Here is a 19,847-nt window from a genome sequence, read left to right on the forward strand (position 1 = left end):
AGCTCTCCCTCCCCCAGAAAAAAAATTAACGAGCCGTAGCAGCAGCAGCCATCCTAATCCTCTACAGCATTCCTCCCACTCCCCGCGTGCAGAGATCGAGAGTATGTAGCACAGTGAACTTATATACAGGAGCTCTGGAATGTTATGCGCAGGCGTGAGCGCAACACCGTGTCTCGGCGGCTTCAAGCCGCGTGTCTCGATGCTCAGTCGGCTCTCGAGCTCCGCGAGCGGTATGATGCGGGAAAAGCACGGGGTCATGTGTCAGACAGGTTCGAATAATAGAATGGCCGAAAATAGTTCGAGATGTAATCCGAGTAACGATGCTTACAATAAGAGACCGAATAATTTATAGAAAAAAATATAGTAACAAAAATAACTTGGAGACAGTCAAGTGTTTGAGATGTGATAAGGTTCGGTACGAGAAATCGTCTTTTGGACACAAGATCGACATGAAGCGATACCGACGGTGTTGGAGTTGTTAGTCAGAGTAGAAGAGGAATAAGCAAAAGCGCGATGGCTATCATGCAGTCCTGTTGCTGCTGGCGCTCGGTACGCCGTGGCAGCTTCGCCTGTGCCGTTTACACCGTGGTAAGTGCAAAAACCTGATGAACGAGACTTCGTTAGCTGAGAGAGGTTTGTTTGAGGCTTTAGACGGGTCGCTGATGTTGACGACGCGAGGCGTTATTTAATGCAAGGTATATTTGCCGTGGGATACACTGCAGATTGCGGCTTTTGACGATCGTGTTTGCCGAGTTTTCACTCAAAAGATGAAGTCGGCTATTTGTGCTGGAAGTCGAAAGTAAAACAATGTTCTTCATCGAATAGCGAGAATTCGAACGCAGATTGCCATACGGGAGAATCATTGAGCACGTTCTGTAAATATTTATACATCCGTTTTGTGATGGATTCGCTGTAGATATAGATATTCGACGATATTTTTATTGCAATACAAAGTGAGCCGCAGATACGTTATCCGTGTCGGTTGTGTGAAATAAAACGTCAGCTTTTTTACGCGTATATTGCTCAATTTGAAAATTCGACACTGATATATTATTCGATACAGCGCGAAATACGCCCAGCCATAAAAGCAGCAACTAAAACGCCCTCGATAAAATAAAGCATATTAAAGAGAAAGCTCGCAAGCACTTAACTTCACGCCAAAGAGTCGAAACGCATTTAATCGAATAATGTTCGCGACTCGTCTGTCCTGAAGATTTCAGCTGTCGCGATAGCGAATTTACGAGCTTGTAAAGCTAAGACTGTAACACCTGCGCGTACGTGTCCTCTTCGTCATTTCGCACTTGGCGAATCTGCTACGTAAAAGCTCTCTTTGCGTTTTGTTTACGATTCTCTCTTCTCGTAGAAGTGTTACCGATGTTTTTGTTGCGCCGTTGACAAGACTTTTGGCCGTTTATTGGGGCAGATTTTATGGGAGTTCGAGGAAGGTTGCACTCGTCAAAGTGGGATAGAAAATAACAGACTTGTCGAAGTGGAAGGTTATGGCTAAATAAAAATAACTTGAATAGCATCGGGCTTTCTTTCGTCTCAAAATATGGGTTGTTCACGAGAATCGTGTGTATTCAGTAAATCATGCGCGTATAGACAGCAAATATAGCATTAATAGACTTATGATGTTTGATCGTTTATGCAGAAATCTATCTGTATAGTGGGATTTGAAAGCATGTATCTTATGCAAACTAGTCTCGCGAGCCAAAACCCAATATCCTGTGGGTATACCTCCAACATATTATACTGTAAATCAGTAGAATTTTGATAAGCTCGCGGAAATTCAATCAAACTATATAATTAGTCCATTAATCGCTTAAGGGAGATCAAAACTATGTAAATATAATGCGTCAAAGGTGCAATAATGAGGTAAATAAAGTTGTAATTAACTACACTATAAATTTAATCTTAATATGCTAATCTATTAAATGAACTTTACTTCAGAGATGATTAAATCTGCTGATCGACTGCAATATTTAGTGATCATTTAGATGGAATGTACAAATTTGTCAACAGTAACAAATATTGTGCTTATGTACCGCTCTTTAAACATTCATCCAATTCCACTTTGTTGTATCTTTAATCCGGTGACGTAGAAGATAATCCTCCATCATTCGCTTTGCGAATCATGTATGAATGGCACATTGCGAACACGCAACGTACAAGTTTCGGGTTACCGGAATATGTTTAATCGATGCAATGCTCTAGCCGAGTGATGGACTTAGCACCACGACGATTTGCGTATTCCCGTGGCTTCTAGTGACATATTTAGTCAGTCAGTTTGGATATTGCATGATGATAATTTCTGTTTAGCAAATTTAAAATTATTGCTACCAATGTAAAGTTATTATATAAGAAATGATACAGCTTTTTTAAAAGAGGGTATGATCGTTGGATTCGATAACGTCAAACAATCATTATTTGCTTAAATCTTGTGATTCCTTAGACGGTTTTTAGAATAAAAGTAACTCTCACAACTACGATTGATGAACCTTTCTAAATATTTCAATGTTTTTTCGCCTGTTGTCGAATTAGATTTCAGTAGACAAGACGATTCTCACCTCAAACAACTGGACCAAAGAAAATGCATTGATTTTTAAGTATAAAAAGAAGCATGGCGTGATCTACTAGAGAAACTACCTGATTAACAGATAAGCAAAGCCATAACAATTATTTTTACGAAATCTGACAAGAACGGTAAGCTATTCCAACGGTATAAGCCGCACCCCACGAAGTTGTTGTGTCTAAAAAGAATTAGAACAACACATTTCTGCTCTGAAAAGTTGCAGAACCACCATTAGTTTCAAACTTAAATTGGAGCTCGAGATTCAGCGCACTTTCGGAATTTTTTTCCTTGCTTTTCGTTAAACTTTGTTTATCTTAATAAATCCTCAACAATAATGCAGCTGTTAAGCATCGTATACCTATATGCAATATACTACGCCAATAATAATCGGCACAAGAATAAAGAATAAAGATCGATACAACTGCTTATTGGCAATAATAAAAATTTAGCAATAATAAACAAATTATTATTGTAGCAAGAACATAACAAATACATTCGAGTACACTTTTAGTCAATTTATATTCGAGTGCCAAAATGAACTAGCAATGTATTTCACTCTAATTATTAATATTCCAATTTTCGCCATCTCATTTGATTTACACGTAAGTGCTTGGCGCTAGTGCGCCCTTACCAAGGCGAATACTTGACTTAATTTGCGTTCGTTGCAAATATTTAAATAGTCCCCAGTCAGTCAATACAGCTTCCTCTAACTACATTCGGGAACATTTGCTCACTTCTCGAGCTCTGGTCTATATTCCGCTAGCATAATAACTCTATTCTCAAATAATATATGATGGAAAACCCGATAAATGCATCACATCGCTCATAATAAAAACTATACAGAATTTCATAAGAAGAAAAGAGAGCGAAAAAGAAAAACGAGAGGTTTCAAAACACAGATGGAACATATCACTCTGATGTCTGATTGCGAAACACAGAGCCATCGAAAAGTTCAGTACATTTGCACATTTATACGAACTGCATCAGCAAAAGCTAAAGATCTCTGTCAGGTAGTCCCGGCTTAATCTTTATAGCTTTAATGTAAAATTCGAGATTACGAAAAAGTAGAATGTAGTAGTCAGATATAGATAAACTCATAGAAAATGAGTAAAACACGAGCTAGTTTGTGTACCACAGCTTATGCGATAAGACTTGTGTCAATACTATTTTAATCGGTTCTTGGGATATACCAAAGTTTTTATGCAAAGTATATATTATTATAGCTAAACAAGTGATTATAAAAGCATAAATATGTTTTCAAAATATTTGTGTTTTTCGATATACATTGTAATTAAGTATAGATGATCTTATTTCACTCATACGTATTAAAACTAAAAATTAGCATTGAACATTTCATGGAGCAAATTATGTAAAAAAATAACAATTCAGAATATTATTAATATATTTGAAATCGTCCAAAAATACTTTATAGCACAATGTGGCTAAAATCCGCTGTTAAGTCACGCCTATCTGTGACTAAAATAGTCCTTTTTTGCACCGTGTTTATCACACTCGCTACGCTCGTGCGCTAACCTCACGGTGCAAATAAGGACTACTTTAGTCACGAATAGGCGAGACTTGCGGACTTTAGTAGTCTGTGCTATAAAATTTTATACGATACTCTTGACTTAAATGGTTCAGTTTTACACGACGCTTGGCGCCCTCGCTACGCTCGGGTGCTAACTGCGCCGTGTAAAAAAGAACCATTTAAGTCACATGTATCGTAATGTACTATTATTATCTTATAAATGTTTCAAACATGAATTCTTTTGGTTTCGCAAATTTCTTTAACTTTACACACGAGTCAACAGAAATTGACTGTATTCGTGAGTAAAGTAATTGTGGATTTATTTTTGCCGTTGTAACCAGACAAAATTCTTTATTTTCCATTAGGAATCCCTGCATTTCAAAATGCATCGATACGCTGCGTGTTCCAAGATCCATCAGCTCGTTTGTGCTTCCATCCGGATTGATGCGTCGAATATAAAAACTGACTGGTTCCTGTTTCACAAATGTCAAATGAAAATAATTACCTTTACTTGTATCAGCGTGACCGACGATGACACCACCATCTGGCGTGCTAGTTATTGATACTTTATTGGGGAAATGACCCCATGGATCGGTTAAAAGAACTCTAGTCTTATTCTTCAGTTCTCCATCTAAGAGCTCGCAGAAGCAGTGATACCTTCGATTTACGTAGCATAGACTGACATTGCCATTGTTGACTGATAAAGCATGGATATACGAATACATTAATTGATCACTTTCTTTTAGCACCTCGAAATTTGAATTTAGCACCTTTACTTTAATTTTACCATTAGTCTTTATAGTAGATAGTAGCGTGAACTTCCAAACATAAGTAGCATAGGACACACACTATTATTTGCATTAGCGCCAACATTTTGGAATATCTTGAAATTCCTGAAAAATGATTTCACGTATGATTCAATCGGGTCAAATTTGCAGATATTATATTTATGTATGTATTATATATTGGGTCATTAGTATTCAAAGTACATAATATAACAAATATCAAATGACTCAAATTTAAGATTCAATATTGCTGCATAATGTCCTAAATGTGAACTTTCATTACTTGTATTTAATATAATTAATCGTACCAGGTAATTTAATCTAGAAATGTTTAATAACATTTTTTGTAAATAGAGATAGAATAAAACTCGATGCTTACCAGAAAAAAACTTGATTTTACAAAAACGATTTTGACACTTAGTCGATAACTTCACTAAATGAATCTTGATCGTATATAATCTGTATTTTTTAACCGGGCGAAGTCAAACAGAATCCACAAGCAACTAAAATTCAATGAGTACATCGTGAACTTATGTGTATCACCAGTCTGATGATAAGAATTAGTTGCGATGATTACTTTTATCGGACATTGGGATAAACCGAAGTTTTTTTTGTATTATTATTGTGTCATAGTAACCTCGCTACTTAAAGTTTAAAAATTCACAAATGTGTTTTTATTTTTGCAATCAAAATAGGACAAACATATTTTTTCAAAAATTTTAAAATTCTTAAAAAATATTGTTTTTTCATTCTTGTAACTCACTGCAAAAAGCGTGTTAGACCGCATTCCTCCAAGCCGTCGCATTTTCCCTTGCAGAAGTAATACGTCATGCCTCAGAGAGCAAAATGCGCTGCTCTCCCCCTTCTCCACACACAACCAGCATAATATTATTCCAGAAGCTCGGCACGATTTTTCTCCGCTAATGCTTTCTTGTATCTCAGGCATCACAGCCTCATATCCAATGTGACACGTGATGCATTTCATCGATGCCGTGTGAATTTTACATTTCTCTTCTTTGCCCTTTGATTTGTCTTTTTCTATGCATTTTGCAGACTTGAATTATTCCGCGAGACTCTTCATGGAAACGACGTGTTTGCCGAAGGATAAACATTATCGCTCGCTAGGTTGTTTCATCAATTGCCTTTCACGAAATGTTTATGTAGAAGCTACTCGGGTGGAGAAAGAAGAAAGCTCCTCACAACGTTCAGTTTTATTATTGTTTGTCGTGGCTGCCTTGCCTGGAAACGGTGACTCTTGACTGGTGTTTTACAAACAAACATTAAGCCGCCAGGCATTTATATTCGAATGTATAAATTTAAGTATAACAGTGCGTTTTGAAAAGACAGGCATTCTTTTGTGATCGTTAGTAATAAACAAACATTGTTCAGCGAATAAGTGCCATCTTTATATTCATATTTTAATTAACAGGATTATCCAAGATGAGAAGACTCGGATTAGCATTTAAAATTCTAATCGAATAAAACTCGATTTTGGAGGGCACTCCTTTATTTTTCCCTCATTCGCAATCTGCAGTTTGCATAACTGAGTCTGTACAGTGATGCCAACTCGAGAGGCAACCCTAATTCGGAGGGAAAAAGTATTTCGAGTAATTACCCGTCCACTTAAAAATGTTGCTGCATGCATCTTTAATCATTTTTACAATTTTCGTCGCTCTCGATAAATGCCTCAACTATTCAACAAATCAACTCATGAATTAAATCACGCGACGCACGCGCTGCATGGTCAGTCTAAATAATTGATTTGGCGACGTGAAGTCACCTCGTCGAAAATGAACTCGCTAAAATTCCATGTAGTCGGCTTAAATATTTATCGACGATCCTCGCAAGCACAGCAACGAGTGAGATGTACAGTTCTAAACTCTAAAACTAAAAGATTAAACCAGCGTAGCGAAAAGCCGCCGTGAGCGCAACTTGAAATCAAATATTTACCTCTCGTATTTGTCCCGCAATAGAACACGTTCGCTTAAACCAAAGCTGATTCGGCTTTTAAAAGTATAATGCAATCGAGAGCAGTTCGCGAATCCGAGCCAATCGAACGCCGGGCGATACCCTTTCAGAATTTAAAAGTATAAATCTTGATCCCATTCCACAAGCTATCGAAGTATCAGCCGATTCATAACAAACGCGCGAATTATCCCGTAAATAGACGACGTTATCCACGATAATGGCGAGAGCCTTTTTCTCTCGCGACACACACACACTTTTAACGGGGCTGTTTTAACGACCGGCTGTAAAGTTCGTGCCATGATCGCGAGGAGAGACCATATAGGTGTATAAAGTGATGCCGACGTGTGTGTATACGTATAATACGATGGGGTCGCGGGAAAACTGCGCTTTAGGAGAATCGATCGATCGCACGGTGGAATTAGATCATTCTCGAGAATGAGATGGATGACTTATTTTTATTCGGTGAGGATGGGTTTTATTTTATAGAGGATTATTCGGAATTATGTGCAGCGATGTTGTTAGGAGCGAGTTATACAGCGCTTAGATAATACACGCAAATGCGAGGCTCGGACTATTCGCTTTGACACGCTAGTTACTCCCGAGATTGAGTGTTAATTGTAGCGAGCAGATTTATATAAAGTTCGCATGGAGTTTTGGGGCTTTTACTCATTATAAAGTAATCATTTTAAATCTGGCGGGAGCATTTATTTTTGAACTATGTTCGTTTAAGACTGCAATACAAACAAAGTATAAATATATTAAAAATCCATCAAGTGGAAATAGACTGGGTATAATCAGACAAGCCTGAAATAAGGCAGACCTCCAGTCAACAACTTGTAGCAAAGAAAGATTCTCGTAATATTTTTTAACAAAGCAGTAGATTTTCTTATAAATAACCGGGCAAATACATAAACGGTAGACCAATTTAGTTACTAAATACATAGACTTATACTTCAATTAGATACCAGGATCTTGTGGATTTCAACATAGTATGATTTCATACACCCCACACCGTACATAATAAAGTACCATTAACACACCACTTTTTAATCTCTTATACACATCCGCGGTAGTATACATGAATAATTGTTTTCGTGACTTTAGACCCTTAATATAAATTCTCTTGACTCTTTTCGTAACGCTCAATTAGTATGGTCTTATCATGAAGTTTCGTGCAACACCACGAAATTATTAATTACCTAAGTGCTAACGAAAACATCTTTATTTCACAAATAGCATGTTTAGCGACACTCACTTAATAAATTCTTAATTATGATCCTGTGTAATTAGCGAATGAATGTCACGAACAGTATAATTTTTCTAAAGCTTGCTTGTGTAAAAACTTCTCCCACAAACGATTACTTATTTCACTGAAAAAAAGCGGCCGACTCTCCGCATATTAATACCATCAGGTGAGAAAAAAAGTCTTCTGCTTCCTCGGCTAAAATCGTAAATACCGCTCACGCGCGCATAAAAGCGAAGTCGCGCATACCTCTCAAGCGCGATATAAATGCGTCTAAAAAGCCAAGCACGCGAGCTCGGAAAAATTGTGCGCTATCCAACTCTCTCACGCACTAAACCTCCGCACAAAAAATATTCTCGGCGCACGCGATTAATCGCACAAGCAGAGCAAACCGCACACGATAAAATTTCTGCGGAAAGAAAATGGAGATGTCGTTTTGCAAGTGGCGCATAAGTTCAAGGAGATAAAACGCTGGAGTTTCCAGCTGCGCTCGATGGATTTACACGCGACGCGGTCTTCAGGGGGATGATCGCGTCGACTTGAATCTCGACGGTTATATGCATGTACATGTGCCCAATGACCGGAAATAAGGACATAGTTCAGTGAATATATTTGCGGGGGGACTTCGATGAGAATGTTAAGTATCGTGTGTTTACGATTTTGGCTTCCAACTCGCGATATCTGTGAGATACGTCAGGCGTCTGTGGGATAATATTTTAGTTTGTATTTATACGAATTTAATTTAATTAAGAGAGATCCGTTTCGGCAAAGGGAACGTCGAATTTCCAGCTGCTCAAAGGGTAAATTACATGCAAATTGAATTTGAAAATAAGGGGCGATTCAGATCTCTGTATTAAAGTCGTAAATAAAAATGATGGTCACGAGCCGGGCAGGATTTATGGCCTCCGGAGGAAATCCATGTTACCTCTGCATAAAGCATAATAAATACGAATTTAAAAAGTTTTTACATTTCATTTGAAATGAAATTGAGAAAGGCGTGCATAATATACGACCGTAAATCATGACGCTGAAAATCCTCTCCTAGCCATAATCGAGTCCTGCTATGGTTATTACAAAAAATGCAAACTGCGCATTACAATGTGGTGGAACCACTGCTCTAAGTGAAATGTATGGTTATGTTGTCGCAACAAGAGTTTGAATCTGATACTCTGAAGGCTTCCCTTGAATTTACGTTGAACGCTGGTCATTCGGGGTCTAATCAGTGAAATAGTGCAGCCATATAGTAATGTACCAAAATCTTTACTTTGATACCTAACAGCTGTAGTAGCAACAAACGAGACGGTAAATTTAACGGCCAGAGTTTCAAAGAATACGCGTGTGCATAACTAATTCTCTCGATGGTTCAAGTAATCCCGCGAATATAGCCATAAAACATAAAGTACAGAATAGAAATAAAATATTCAACGCTTTAAAAATAACTCTGCCAGCCGAATCGATTCGAACCATCAAATTTCCCCAATCAGAGTGACAGCTCGAATCCACAAATCCAATATGCAGATCGTAGGCGCGCTTCTAAAAACGTCAGACACTCGTGAAATGCGCATTCGCAATTCTACCACTCACACGTTAATAAGAGGATAACCAGATAATCAAATAGAGCAGCAGATGGTCTGCCTTCTCTGCGACGTCGCCTATTTTCATCTACCCGTAAACGGCAAAGGTATAGGTATAACTATAAAGCTCATCGCGAGGAATAAAAGGGCCAAATAATTTTTAAGATCCCCTGCCGCGTATAACGATAAGCTGTAATTCGGGAAACATTTCGCGTGATTAGTTACGCTCGCGTCATCTTGGGGAAATTGTGAACGTACTTCGTTTTAAGCGCGAGAGCTAAATATAAGCATGCATGGGTGTTTTATTTATGCGCCATATGGGATGCAATGTTACACTCGACAGAGACGCTGGTTTTGTTTGGATTCTTCGGATTGTCAGTGCGGTCAGTTTATTGTTTTCTTTGAAAGCCGCGATTTTTTACTGACCTCTATGATAAATGTTGCTCTTTAATTAGGTATTACCCGACGATTCCCGGAACGCTTGCTCGAAGTTTAATCTTTTAGGAAATGCGCGGGTTTATCTAACAATGCATCGCTATTCGTTCTCTGTGAGCAATGGAATCACAGCGGATTGTTCGCAATTTGACCGCAATATCATGTACAGAGCCGACACGGTTAAAATATTTTAAATGGCTATTAAATAATTCCTGGAATTCGTATAATTACTTTATAAGATAATGAATATTTCTCCGAAGATGAGGTTAGGAATTTTAATTTATTTAGTAACTTTATGATACGGGTACACAGAAACAAGCGCGAAAGATTAACAGTTTGCCAATCGCTTGGCTTTGAAGGCATAATTATATCGACAGAATTTAAATTTCGTCAATTGAACACGAAGTGTTTGAGGATAAAATATGCGGAATTTTTTAATTAACTAATTATTTTACAAAAGCGTGTAGACCGTTTACTTCTCTTTTGGCTTTGAATTGTCCTTTGCATTAACTCAGTATAAACATTTACCTATAACATCCCGTATAGAAATATTGAGACGCATCATCGAAACTTCTTGATATTCTTCGAAACTTGTGAACAATTATTCTTTGAAAAGAAACAAAAAAACTTGGCGATGCCTTTCGCCCTGATGCTAGAAGATATTCTACAATTCTTATAAAAGTATCTTGCGATTTTTATCGCTTATTCAACAAGAGCTTTGCGCGCTTCACCGAAACTTAAAGACGATATATCACAATGTAGAAAAGTTGACAACGAACCATATGCCACGGAAAATAAATTTAGTTCAAATATCAATACGCATTGAACAATATAGATGCATCGCTTTTTGTGTTGCATGTATTTCACAAGATCCATATTATATCCCTTCCGCCATCCACTTGTATCGACCTATTCCCCGAATTCAAAGAATCTGCCACAGCCTTAGACCTGTATAACTGTAACTGTCCCTTTTGCGGTGTGGCCGGCAGAAAAAAAAACCAGGCGCCAATGGCCTGGACGAGTTAACCCACTTCTTACGCGCGAGACGTCTCTTACAGTATTTTCTATTTTTAAGTGCGATGCTCTCTTCAAACGTGTTCTCCTTTTGTTTTTTATTTCAGATCAATCGATATCGATATTTTCCGGAGTTAGGCTGGCGCGACTGTGAATAGACATGGTTTAAATTATAAAAGCCTGATATTTCAACATTTTTCCGATATGCGTGTACTTCAGATTGAAGAAACAAATATCAGTATTTGTTTTACAAACCCAGGATATAAAAATTGTTGATACATAGGGCTTTCAAAAGAACGTCTTTCAAATAAAATTAATAATTCTTTATATTTAAAAAAAATCCACAAGAAGAAAATTGACTACGCCCCTTCACTTGACTTTTCCCATCTCTCGACCCATGATTCCTTCGAAAACGAGCCTCGAAAGATCAAAAAAAAAAAAGAAGAAGAAGAACGAAATATGAATGCGCGCCCCATTAACGTCCCCTCGATATAATACACCTACGACAAAGCGCTCTCGGCACCGCCTCGCTTTTTCTTCCAATCCTTCTTAACGCCGACGAGTTCCGCCAAACGCTCCCATTGAATTCAGCGCGACTCGAAAGGCTACCCCGTATACAGAAGCGGGGGAGGAAAAAAAGAACATGCAAAAAACAGTCCTCTCAGCCACGAAATCCGCAAAGTAGCAATTTCACGCACGCGCGCACGCGTAATTCTCTCCGTATATACCTATATAGGTTTTTCGGTCCAAGACGTAGCGCCATTTCTCCACTTCTCACTTCCGGACTTTTTGCGGACACAGAAATGTGCGCGAGTTTTTCTCGAGTCTCGTGGTTTTGGTATTCGCGCGAGGGATATTTTTCTAGCCGCAGTCGATGAGAGCAGCATAAGTGATGAGAGGCGACGGTGCGATGTTGACATCGGGAGAAATGAAACTAGTTTCTTAGGATGGTTTAGCTCGTACTTATTAGTGTCAGCTTTTTTTGGAGCTGATGTATTGAGAGATCGATATTTAGTTAGTTTACTTTGAAGATTGTTATAACGATCTGACCTTGAAAGGCCATCTTTCTAATTAAAAAACTACAACGAAACAAAACAAAAAGAACGCTGCGTCGGCCTAATGAAACTGCAATACATGGAAGTAAAACTTCTGATTTAGCGGAATCAGAATAGTTACGAAACTTGCCTGCAATCAAAGCCTAAAAACAAAAAGTTTCTTCTGCTGGCGGGAATAAAGAGATAGCAAAAGTGATGAAGAAGAATGCGCTGCAATAAAGAAAAAGAAAGACGAAAGTCGTCTTTGACTTCGACTTGACAGCACTTCGTGTTCGCGCGCGTATATTGTCTAAGGCGATATTGCTTTCTCACGGGACTATAACAGTGACATTGCGATCGCATGCTTATATTCTTTTTTAAAACGTTCCATTCATTCGTGGAGTAGAAAAATCTATATTTATGAAATAATTATGTATTCCCTATACTTATAATAATTTGTTCAAAAAGGATACACACTCCATCTTTCTTTATGCCTAGAAAGAAATAAAGTAGATCAATATCAACAAAACAATAATAACTATACAAAATCCGCAGAAATCGAGTACCGATACACCGGAAAAGCAATTCTCAAAATGGCATCTTTAACAGAAAACGCGTGCAACTGACGGCAAGTCGGTAAAAAGCAAATCTTCTAATATAGAAAGGGTGGAAGTTCTTTTCCGTTTGATCAACTTTTCAAGCAACTCTTCGAAGAGCTACTTCCTAAAATGTTATAAAGTACTTTTTGAATGAACTGAAAGCAGAAAGAAATTTTTTTTAAAAGTAGGAAAAATAAATCAGGTCTAAAAATAGTATACAAATGCAAAAGAATAACAACACACGAATTGTAGTATACATCTTATTTTCTAAACAAATCATAAAAATAGTAACGATGTGGAAAAAAACGTATGTATAAACTGAACTCGAAAGCAAACTACGTTGCTGCTATTATTACAGGTCTGAAAAGAATATTTTGTAAACAACTACCTCTACAAATTTCGTTTTTCCTTTTTCTCTGTTTCAGCTATATTATTCGGTGCTAGCAGTGACTATAGCTTCAGTCCTGCAAGAGGAAAGTCAGTATCTGGCAGGAAATCGTTCGCTCCCTAAGTCTAACAGCGTCCTCGAACCGGGAGTGTCCCCAGGTAAGTGAATAGAAGTCCTTTTCACTGTAATTCACTGAATAAAATCGTAGAAGTTTATCTGCCTAGCCATGATTCGTCGAGATATTTGATTTAATGCTTCTTATAAATTCCTTTTTTCGCACTCGCTTGATAAATCTATGTTATTTATCGCGAGTTCCAAGTTTCATACATATTTTCATAAAGCTATTTACAAAAGAAAGATTATCCAGGGAAGATTACGAGTTTTTGATTGTAGGCACGAGTAATTTTTCACTCTAATTTATAATATTGTTCTATGGATAACTAAAGATAAATTTATTTTTTTTACCAGTTACGATGAGGTTCAACTTCGCACTGCTCATATGTTCATCCAGTGGCGTCATTTGCTGCCTGTTGCTGTTGTACGGATTGTTCAGGGTAAATATCGTACATTTTTTATATTCTAGAACCAATGATAAAAGTTATTGATTTACAGCTAAAATTAAAAGCACACTCTATCAACTCAGTAATTATACAACTAAACGTGAATAATTTTCTCGTGCTGCGCATATCTGAATCAATAAAAAAAAAATAACAAATACATCCTGGCCACGAAAAGCGAAAACTTTGGTAATATTTCCAGAAACTCCGCACAGCACAAAAGTCCTGAAAAGTAAAAATAAAGCGCACGAACAAAACTTCAAAATTCCCTCGGGTCGAGCATCGGCACATTATGCACGTCCGACTCTCGACTATTTTTTCCCATGAGTCACACAACTTACTCTTTCTCTCTGTCTCTCTCTCTCTCTCTCTCTCTCTCTCTCTCTCTCTTTCTCTCTCTCTCTCTCTCTCTCTCTCTCTCTCTCTCTCTTTCTTGCTCTCTGTCCTCGACGTCTCGATGCCCGCGTACTATTCAATATACTCCTTATTACATTACGTGGTCTGCAAGTCAACGCTCGCGGCTCTCTATATTAAAGTGGACGTGTCGTTGTATAGTCCGATTCTCGTCGCCATCCTTCTCTCGATAATCGATATGCCTCGTGAGGGTAATTACTCGACGGTCTCTCTCCTAGAATCTGCAAGAGCTCGAGGTAAATTTATTCTGGATTGACGTCGTGGCCGCCTCCTATAGCTCTGAGCTTGGGTGAAATTAATAACCAAATTAATTTTAAGAGCGATAGGACGGGAAGAGAAGAAAAGGGCCGAAGAGAGGCTCTTCACGTGTCAGTTTGGGGAAGGAACTGCTTTCCGGGGGTAATGGATTGTTGATCCTCGGCGATTATAAAGCGTCTTTGTGCGGTGGACGTTGACTGTAATGGTGGATCGATGAAGCTGGATGGTGATGAATTTTAAAAATAACTTTTGTTGATTTTCCTCGAGAAAGATTTTATGAGCCTCGTTCTTCCTGTTATCTCATTAAAACACGAAAGCTCTAGTAATGCTAGATGCCACGAGAGAAGTGAAAAAGTCCGGATTTCGTCAGACCCAAGACATCCGTAGCGAAATTTAAAAAAAAGTCCCGCGTCAATTAAAACGCAAACGCTCACTCGGAAAACCTTCTCAAAGAGTCGATTTCCCGCAAAAACGCAATTCCGCACTTGGTCAAGTAACGCCGCGCATTCGACTTTGCCCGGAGGAATGTACACACATTCGACCACAGTATTCCTGTATGCATGTCGCCGTATCCCGTGGGACGGGCGCTAAATGTACATGGAGTGCACTCCATAAATTTTTAAAGTGGACTGCGCGCGCGCGCACACACAGCTGTTTGTAGAAGCGGATACCGGGCGTCGGCGTCGCTGCCTTATCGCGCGTTCTCCGGACGCTACTTTCAAATAATAAAATTGCGACGTCGATTACGCCGCGGAGAGATAATGCTTTGGGAAAGCCATTCGAGTGCGGTTTATCGGAAAATTTCACCGGAGCTTAATATTGCTGTTGGGCGGTTTTCAAAGCTACGAGCTTGAGAGCTTTTTTATGGGTTTTAGGTAAGCTCTGGAGAGGGAGTTGGCTTTGTCGTTTCAGAGAATAGCAAACAAAAAATACGAAGTGTGCGATGTTTGATTTGTTTGTTTTTATTTTTCCGGATACTCATAACAATTTTCGCGAGAAAAAATATTTATACAGACGGCTTAGGCAGATGTTTTTTCTGCTTTCACGATAGTAATAACGTATACCCTCAGGTTGTTTCCGCCGAAAAAATATTTTGGTTCAGCGAAAAGTGATTGATTAGCTTCTGTGATTAAAAAAAAAAAAAAACATGACTTGACGCCGATATTATTCCTGTGTGTAGCTTATCTTACAAAAAATCTAATTTCCTACCAAACCAATAAATCAAACGTAAAAAACTTATATCTACATCAACACAGTCGAATAAATTCGTCGGAACGTCAAAGGACTCGTTCGCGCCAGATATCGTCGTTCGTCGATTCAAAGTTATGACGCGAAGGTGACGCGACGCGTCTGGACCTCAACTCATAATCTCCCGACTTCCTGACTCTCGGGGCACTATAGTACCTACTATCTTAAGTCGTTATCGCCCTTACATCAGCTCGAGGCTACTTCCTACTCGCTCCAGCGCAGTTTATCCTAAATAAACGGAAACGCCTTGAGAGAGAGAGAGAGAGAGAGAGAGAGAGAGAGAGAGAGAGAGAGAGAGAGAGAGAGAGAAAGCAGCAGCGGCGGCTTAAACGTGCCGGCGTAAATTACAGCCCTATATTACAGTTGCCGCTTTGGTACAGTGTTTCATTTCCGAGGAGGCAGCGCGGGCTCGATAAGGGCTATTAGACTAAATGCTTGCAGCTACCCTGCCTATGAATTAGCTGTAAAGGGCTGAGCGCGGATTTGATTTTAGATCGATTGCTCTGGCTCCTGTTTTTGTAAATTGATGTGCGTTGAGGGTATAACAGTTTATTAAAAGTACATCTGGTTTTTGTATACATATTCTACTACAGAGTGCAAAAGGGTTTTTAATGTACCTACACGAATAGTCATTTGCATCTATATTGCAAATAAAACAACGAAATTACTTTTTGGGCCATTAGAAATCCTTTATGAAATGTTTTTGGTCATTTAAAGCGTTTTATTAAGGAAGAGTTTGTGAGGGAAATTGCTTTCAGCTTTTGTTCACAGACCCGTAAAAAATGCTTCTTTAATTTCCAAGCGAGACTTTCAATAACAATACGCTTTTAATTATAAACACGATACAGGTCAACCGCAATAGAATGTTGTTTAGGCCTTAAAACGAATGAGTTATAAGAAACTCAACTAAGAAATAAAAAAAAGGAAATTCTAAATTATTGTTCGCACTAGTTTCCTCCGGTAAATAAAATTAACGAGTATACGTCATCTGGAAGTCTCCCCCGGGCTGAACATCATAAAGTAGCCAGTAATCCGAGACCACGGTGCGGCCCTCTCTTTCAGCTTGCTAAACGGCAAAAGACGAAATCTCGATGCTCGCACTCGCAAATACTTAAATTATGAGACGTGTGACCTTCTTTTCCGGGGATATAAGAGGACAAAATTTACGAGGCCAGATAAGATATCGAGGCAGCTGTCGTCTGCCTACGGGGGAGTTTACAAATTTTTCATCAAATTTTCGTCGTCATCGAGCCCCGATTCGATTCGCGTTTCTATCGCGTAAATGCTATTCTCGATATACCAGATATTGCTCTTTTTTATCTTTTTATTACGCCGTACGTTTAAAAGCCTTTTTTATTTAAATAATTTCATTTTGTTTGGAATACTGCAAAACGAGTCATTCGTTTTGCAACTGTCTTGATGCGATACTTTTAGTATTTGATTGGCAATCGAAGTTGATTGACTTAATCTTCTGTCATACAAAGTTTAGAGATGAGTTTTGAATGTGCTTTGATTATAAAAGTCGGAATGTAAAACTTTTCAACCTTGGAAGAATGTATTGATTTTACTTCGGCATTTGAATGTAAACTAATTCTCCAAAAAGGGATACTCAGAAACTCGATCATCCCTTACATCATCGACTCGATTTTAAGTTCGTATTTGAACATGCTATTGCGTCAAAAAAGAAAATTAAAGTTCACGGAAATCAACGCACAATCAAACTTCTATAGATATGGGTATTGACATCATATTTTGGTACCGCAAAATATCCATCTAATTTGTAGCTTGATTAATTTGAGTGATTAGATTTCTCGATTTATACACAGTATGTTACTTATTACAATAACGTAGCAAATAGATACCCATATTATTTCTTTAGTATATTCAAAATACCTTTAAAAACATATCAATCGAAGCAAACTGACATCGGTATCCGTTTTGAATTGTAACTCATCTTCCCTTTTCCCTTTCAAGCTTAGTTATCTTCTTTTTCAGCCGTCATTGATGGATGAACCGAAATTATGTAACTTTTTTTAAAGTCCTCTTGATGTCCCTTATCTTCGTCAGTTATCTACACTTGCGTAGATAACTTAATTGATGACAAAGCAATTATACTGAGATACAAAGCCGTAGTAAAGCATAGTATTTATACAAGTTTAGCAACGCATCACAGTTGAAGTGTTGTCTTTTCTTGATCACATTTAAAACAGTGAGACCACTATGAATCTACCGCTTTACTTTCAAATAAAAAATTATTCGGTCATTTTCTTTCATATACTCGATCGAACTTTTATATTACCCAACAAGAAGAACATGCAACGATCGGCAAAAAAGATACATCTCGCATATACCAAGCAGTTACATATACCCATAAAGTAACAGGTCGAAGAGTCGATGCGTCTTCAAAGACTAGAAGTATATCTATATAGGTCACCGGCGCTTTGTCAGTTTTCCGTGTAGATGTATCGGTAAAACTCGATATTTCCCTAAAGACACGTGACTTTTTGAGTATTGCAACAACATTATGGTATACGTGGAAGACTAAAGCTCGTAAATTTATCGATATTGAGCTGAAATGCCACCCTGTGGCAGAGAGTTCTGGGGTTTACTTGGGTTTCATTCGGACTGCTAACTGTTATCTACGCCATCGAATTTTATTGGTATTTAAGCTTGATTAGCTGTGTCATACTTTTATTACAATCTCTTCCGGTGTCTCACGTTCTTGCATATTGCCTTGTCGAGATTGACGTGCAAACATGACGCTATCGAACCACTCCCTATAACGCTTTTGAGTATGAAGTTCAATATAGGGACTCACGACCGACATCTGGATGTTATACTTTCGATGGTACATACAATATTATATACTGCATGCATCCATACACGGCATAGTACTTTGCACGATAAATTGTTATTTTATATTTATATGAAAAAGCTATGCCGCGTAGGATAGCGAAAACTAAAGGTTTAATCAAATTTAACAATTCATACCTCTAATTGAAATTACTACTCCACTGTGAAATTCAGATGCTAAACTTACACACCCACAAATTCAAATGAACCTCTCGATATCTCTCCTGAAAGTAACAGCACAACTTTTCGCGAAGCTTCTACCCAAGAGTTTCCGAGTCAAAAGTTAAGTTTTCAACTTTGCAGTCCTACACGCAGGAGCGAAAAAACCTTGCTATAGCTTCCGATACAGCAGACAGGTAAATAAACGAGAAACGACGGTCCAATGGCATGACTTTTCTCCCTTAGTATCAATATTTCGCGCGAATTCTCTCGGATTCAGACTATTCTCTCGGAGAGTCCGAAAAAATATAGATCTTCGCGTCGGATTTATCGCGTCGTCGGGGTGTATCTTCTGCGGTGTATAAATATCAGCGAGTCGAAGGTGAATCCATCGTCGAACTTGGTGATTTCGGTCGCTACAGGGTTGGGCTGGAGCAGCACGTCACTCCTGTTTTCCATTGATTGACTTGGCGGAAAAGTAGAGCGGACCAAATGGGGATTTTTCGCGAGGACTTAGTTTCTTTGTTCAAAGATTTTATGTGTCTTCGTTTATTGTGTAGGAATGCCAATTTTTCCCGAGCATTCGAAGAGCTTTATAAGAGAGGTGTATACTCGATTTAACGTTCGTTGCAGTATTGACAGAATTGAATTAAAATATGCTGAGAGTTGAACCAAAATGTTGCATTCAAATAGCTTAATTAAGATATAAATGCGGTTTGTATAATTTACGCGATTGATAGATTTTTAAAACGGGTACATGAAATTTCGAATGATCCATAATCAATTAGAAGAGTTATATTGGCTTTCGCTTAATTATGCATATGGTGCGTGTTTAATTTCGTCCACGTGTCGACAGGATCATTATAAATATCATACATCGCACATGGCGAAATTACAATCAATAAAGCAAACAGTGCTAAAATTTGCTTTACTTTGGAATGCAAACAATAATCGTCAAATTTCGAATCAAGAAGCATGAATATTACTTGAATGAAAAAATGTGATTCAAATGTAAAGGAAACAAACTTTTGCTGTACGCATGATAAAAAAATATTCCTTTGGAAATAAATCTCTCAACAACAAAAGCGCACTTCAATTAAATACACAAAAATTTAAAGCCTGTGACACGCTCCAACAAAACAAAAATCTTGATTCCTCGCAAAATCGAACAAGAAAATCCCGAGTAGCAACGGTACTGCTTTCCCCGGCCAAAAAGTC

General features: G+C 38.2%; 1 protein-coding gene and 1 long non-coding RNA gene across 6 annotated transcripts in view; one reads left to right on the plus strand and one right to left on the minus strand.

Annotated features, from left to right (window-relative positions):
* The first annotated feature begins 201 nt into the window (after positions 1-201).
* LOC100680166 overlaps positions 202-19,847 on the plus strand; it is a 56,375-nt gene continuing 36,729 nt past the window's right edge. For all 5 annotated transcript variants that reach the window (XM_016990409.3, XM_016990407.2, XM_003425037.4 and 2 more), the window contains exons 1-3: positions 202-588; positions 13,178-13,298; positions 13,609-13,694. In XM_016990409.3, coding sequence (XP_016845898.1) covers positions 514-588; positions 13,178-13,298; positions 13,609-13,694 — 282 coding nt within the window. In that variant the 5' untranslated portion in view covers positions 202-513. The remainder of the gene's footprint in view (positions 589-13,177; positions 13,299-13,608; positions 13,695-19,847) is intronic.
* LOC116416782 lies at positions 4,250-5,442 on the minus strand. Its single transcript, XR_004227117.1, has 3 exons — positions 5,265-5,442; positions 4,888-4,993; positions 4,250-4,797 (listed from the first exon to the last, which is right to left on the minus strand). It is a non-coding gene; the product is annotated as an uncharacterized LOC116416782 (long non-coding RNA).

This window comes from Nasonia vitripennis, chromosome 1, assembly GCF_009193385.2.
Source record: "Nasonia vitripennis strain AsymCx chromosome 1, Nvit_psr_1.1, whole genome shotgun sequence".
NCBI lineage: Eukaryota > Metazoa > Arthropoda > Insecta > Hymenoptera > Pteromalidae > Nasonia > Nasonia vitripennis.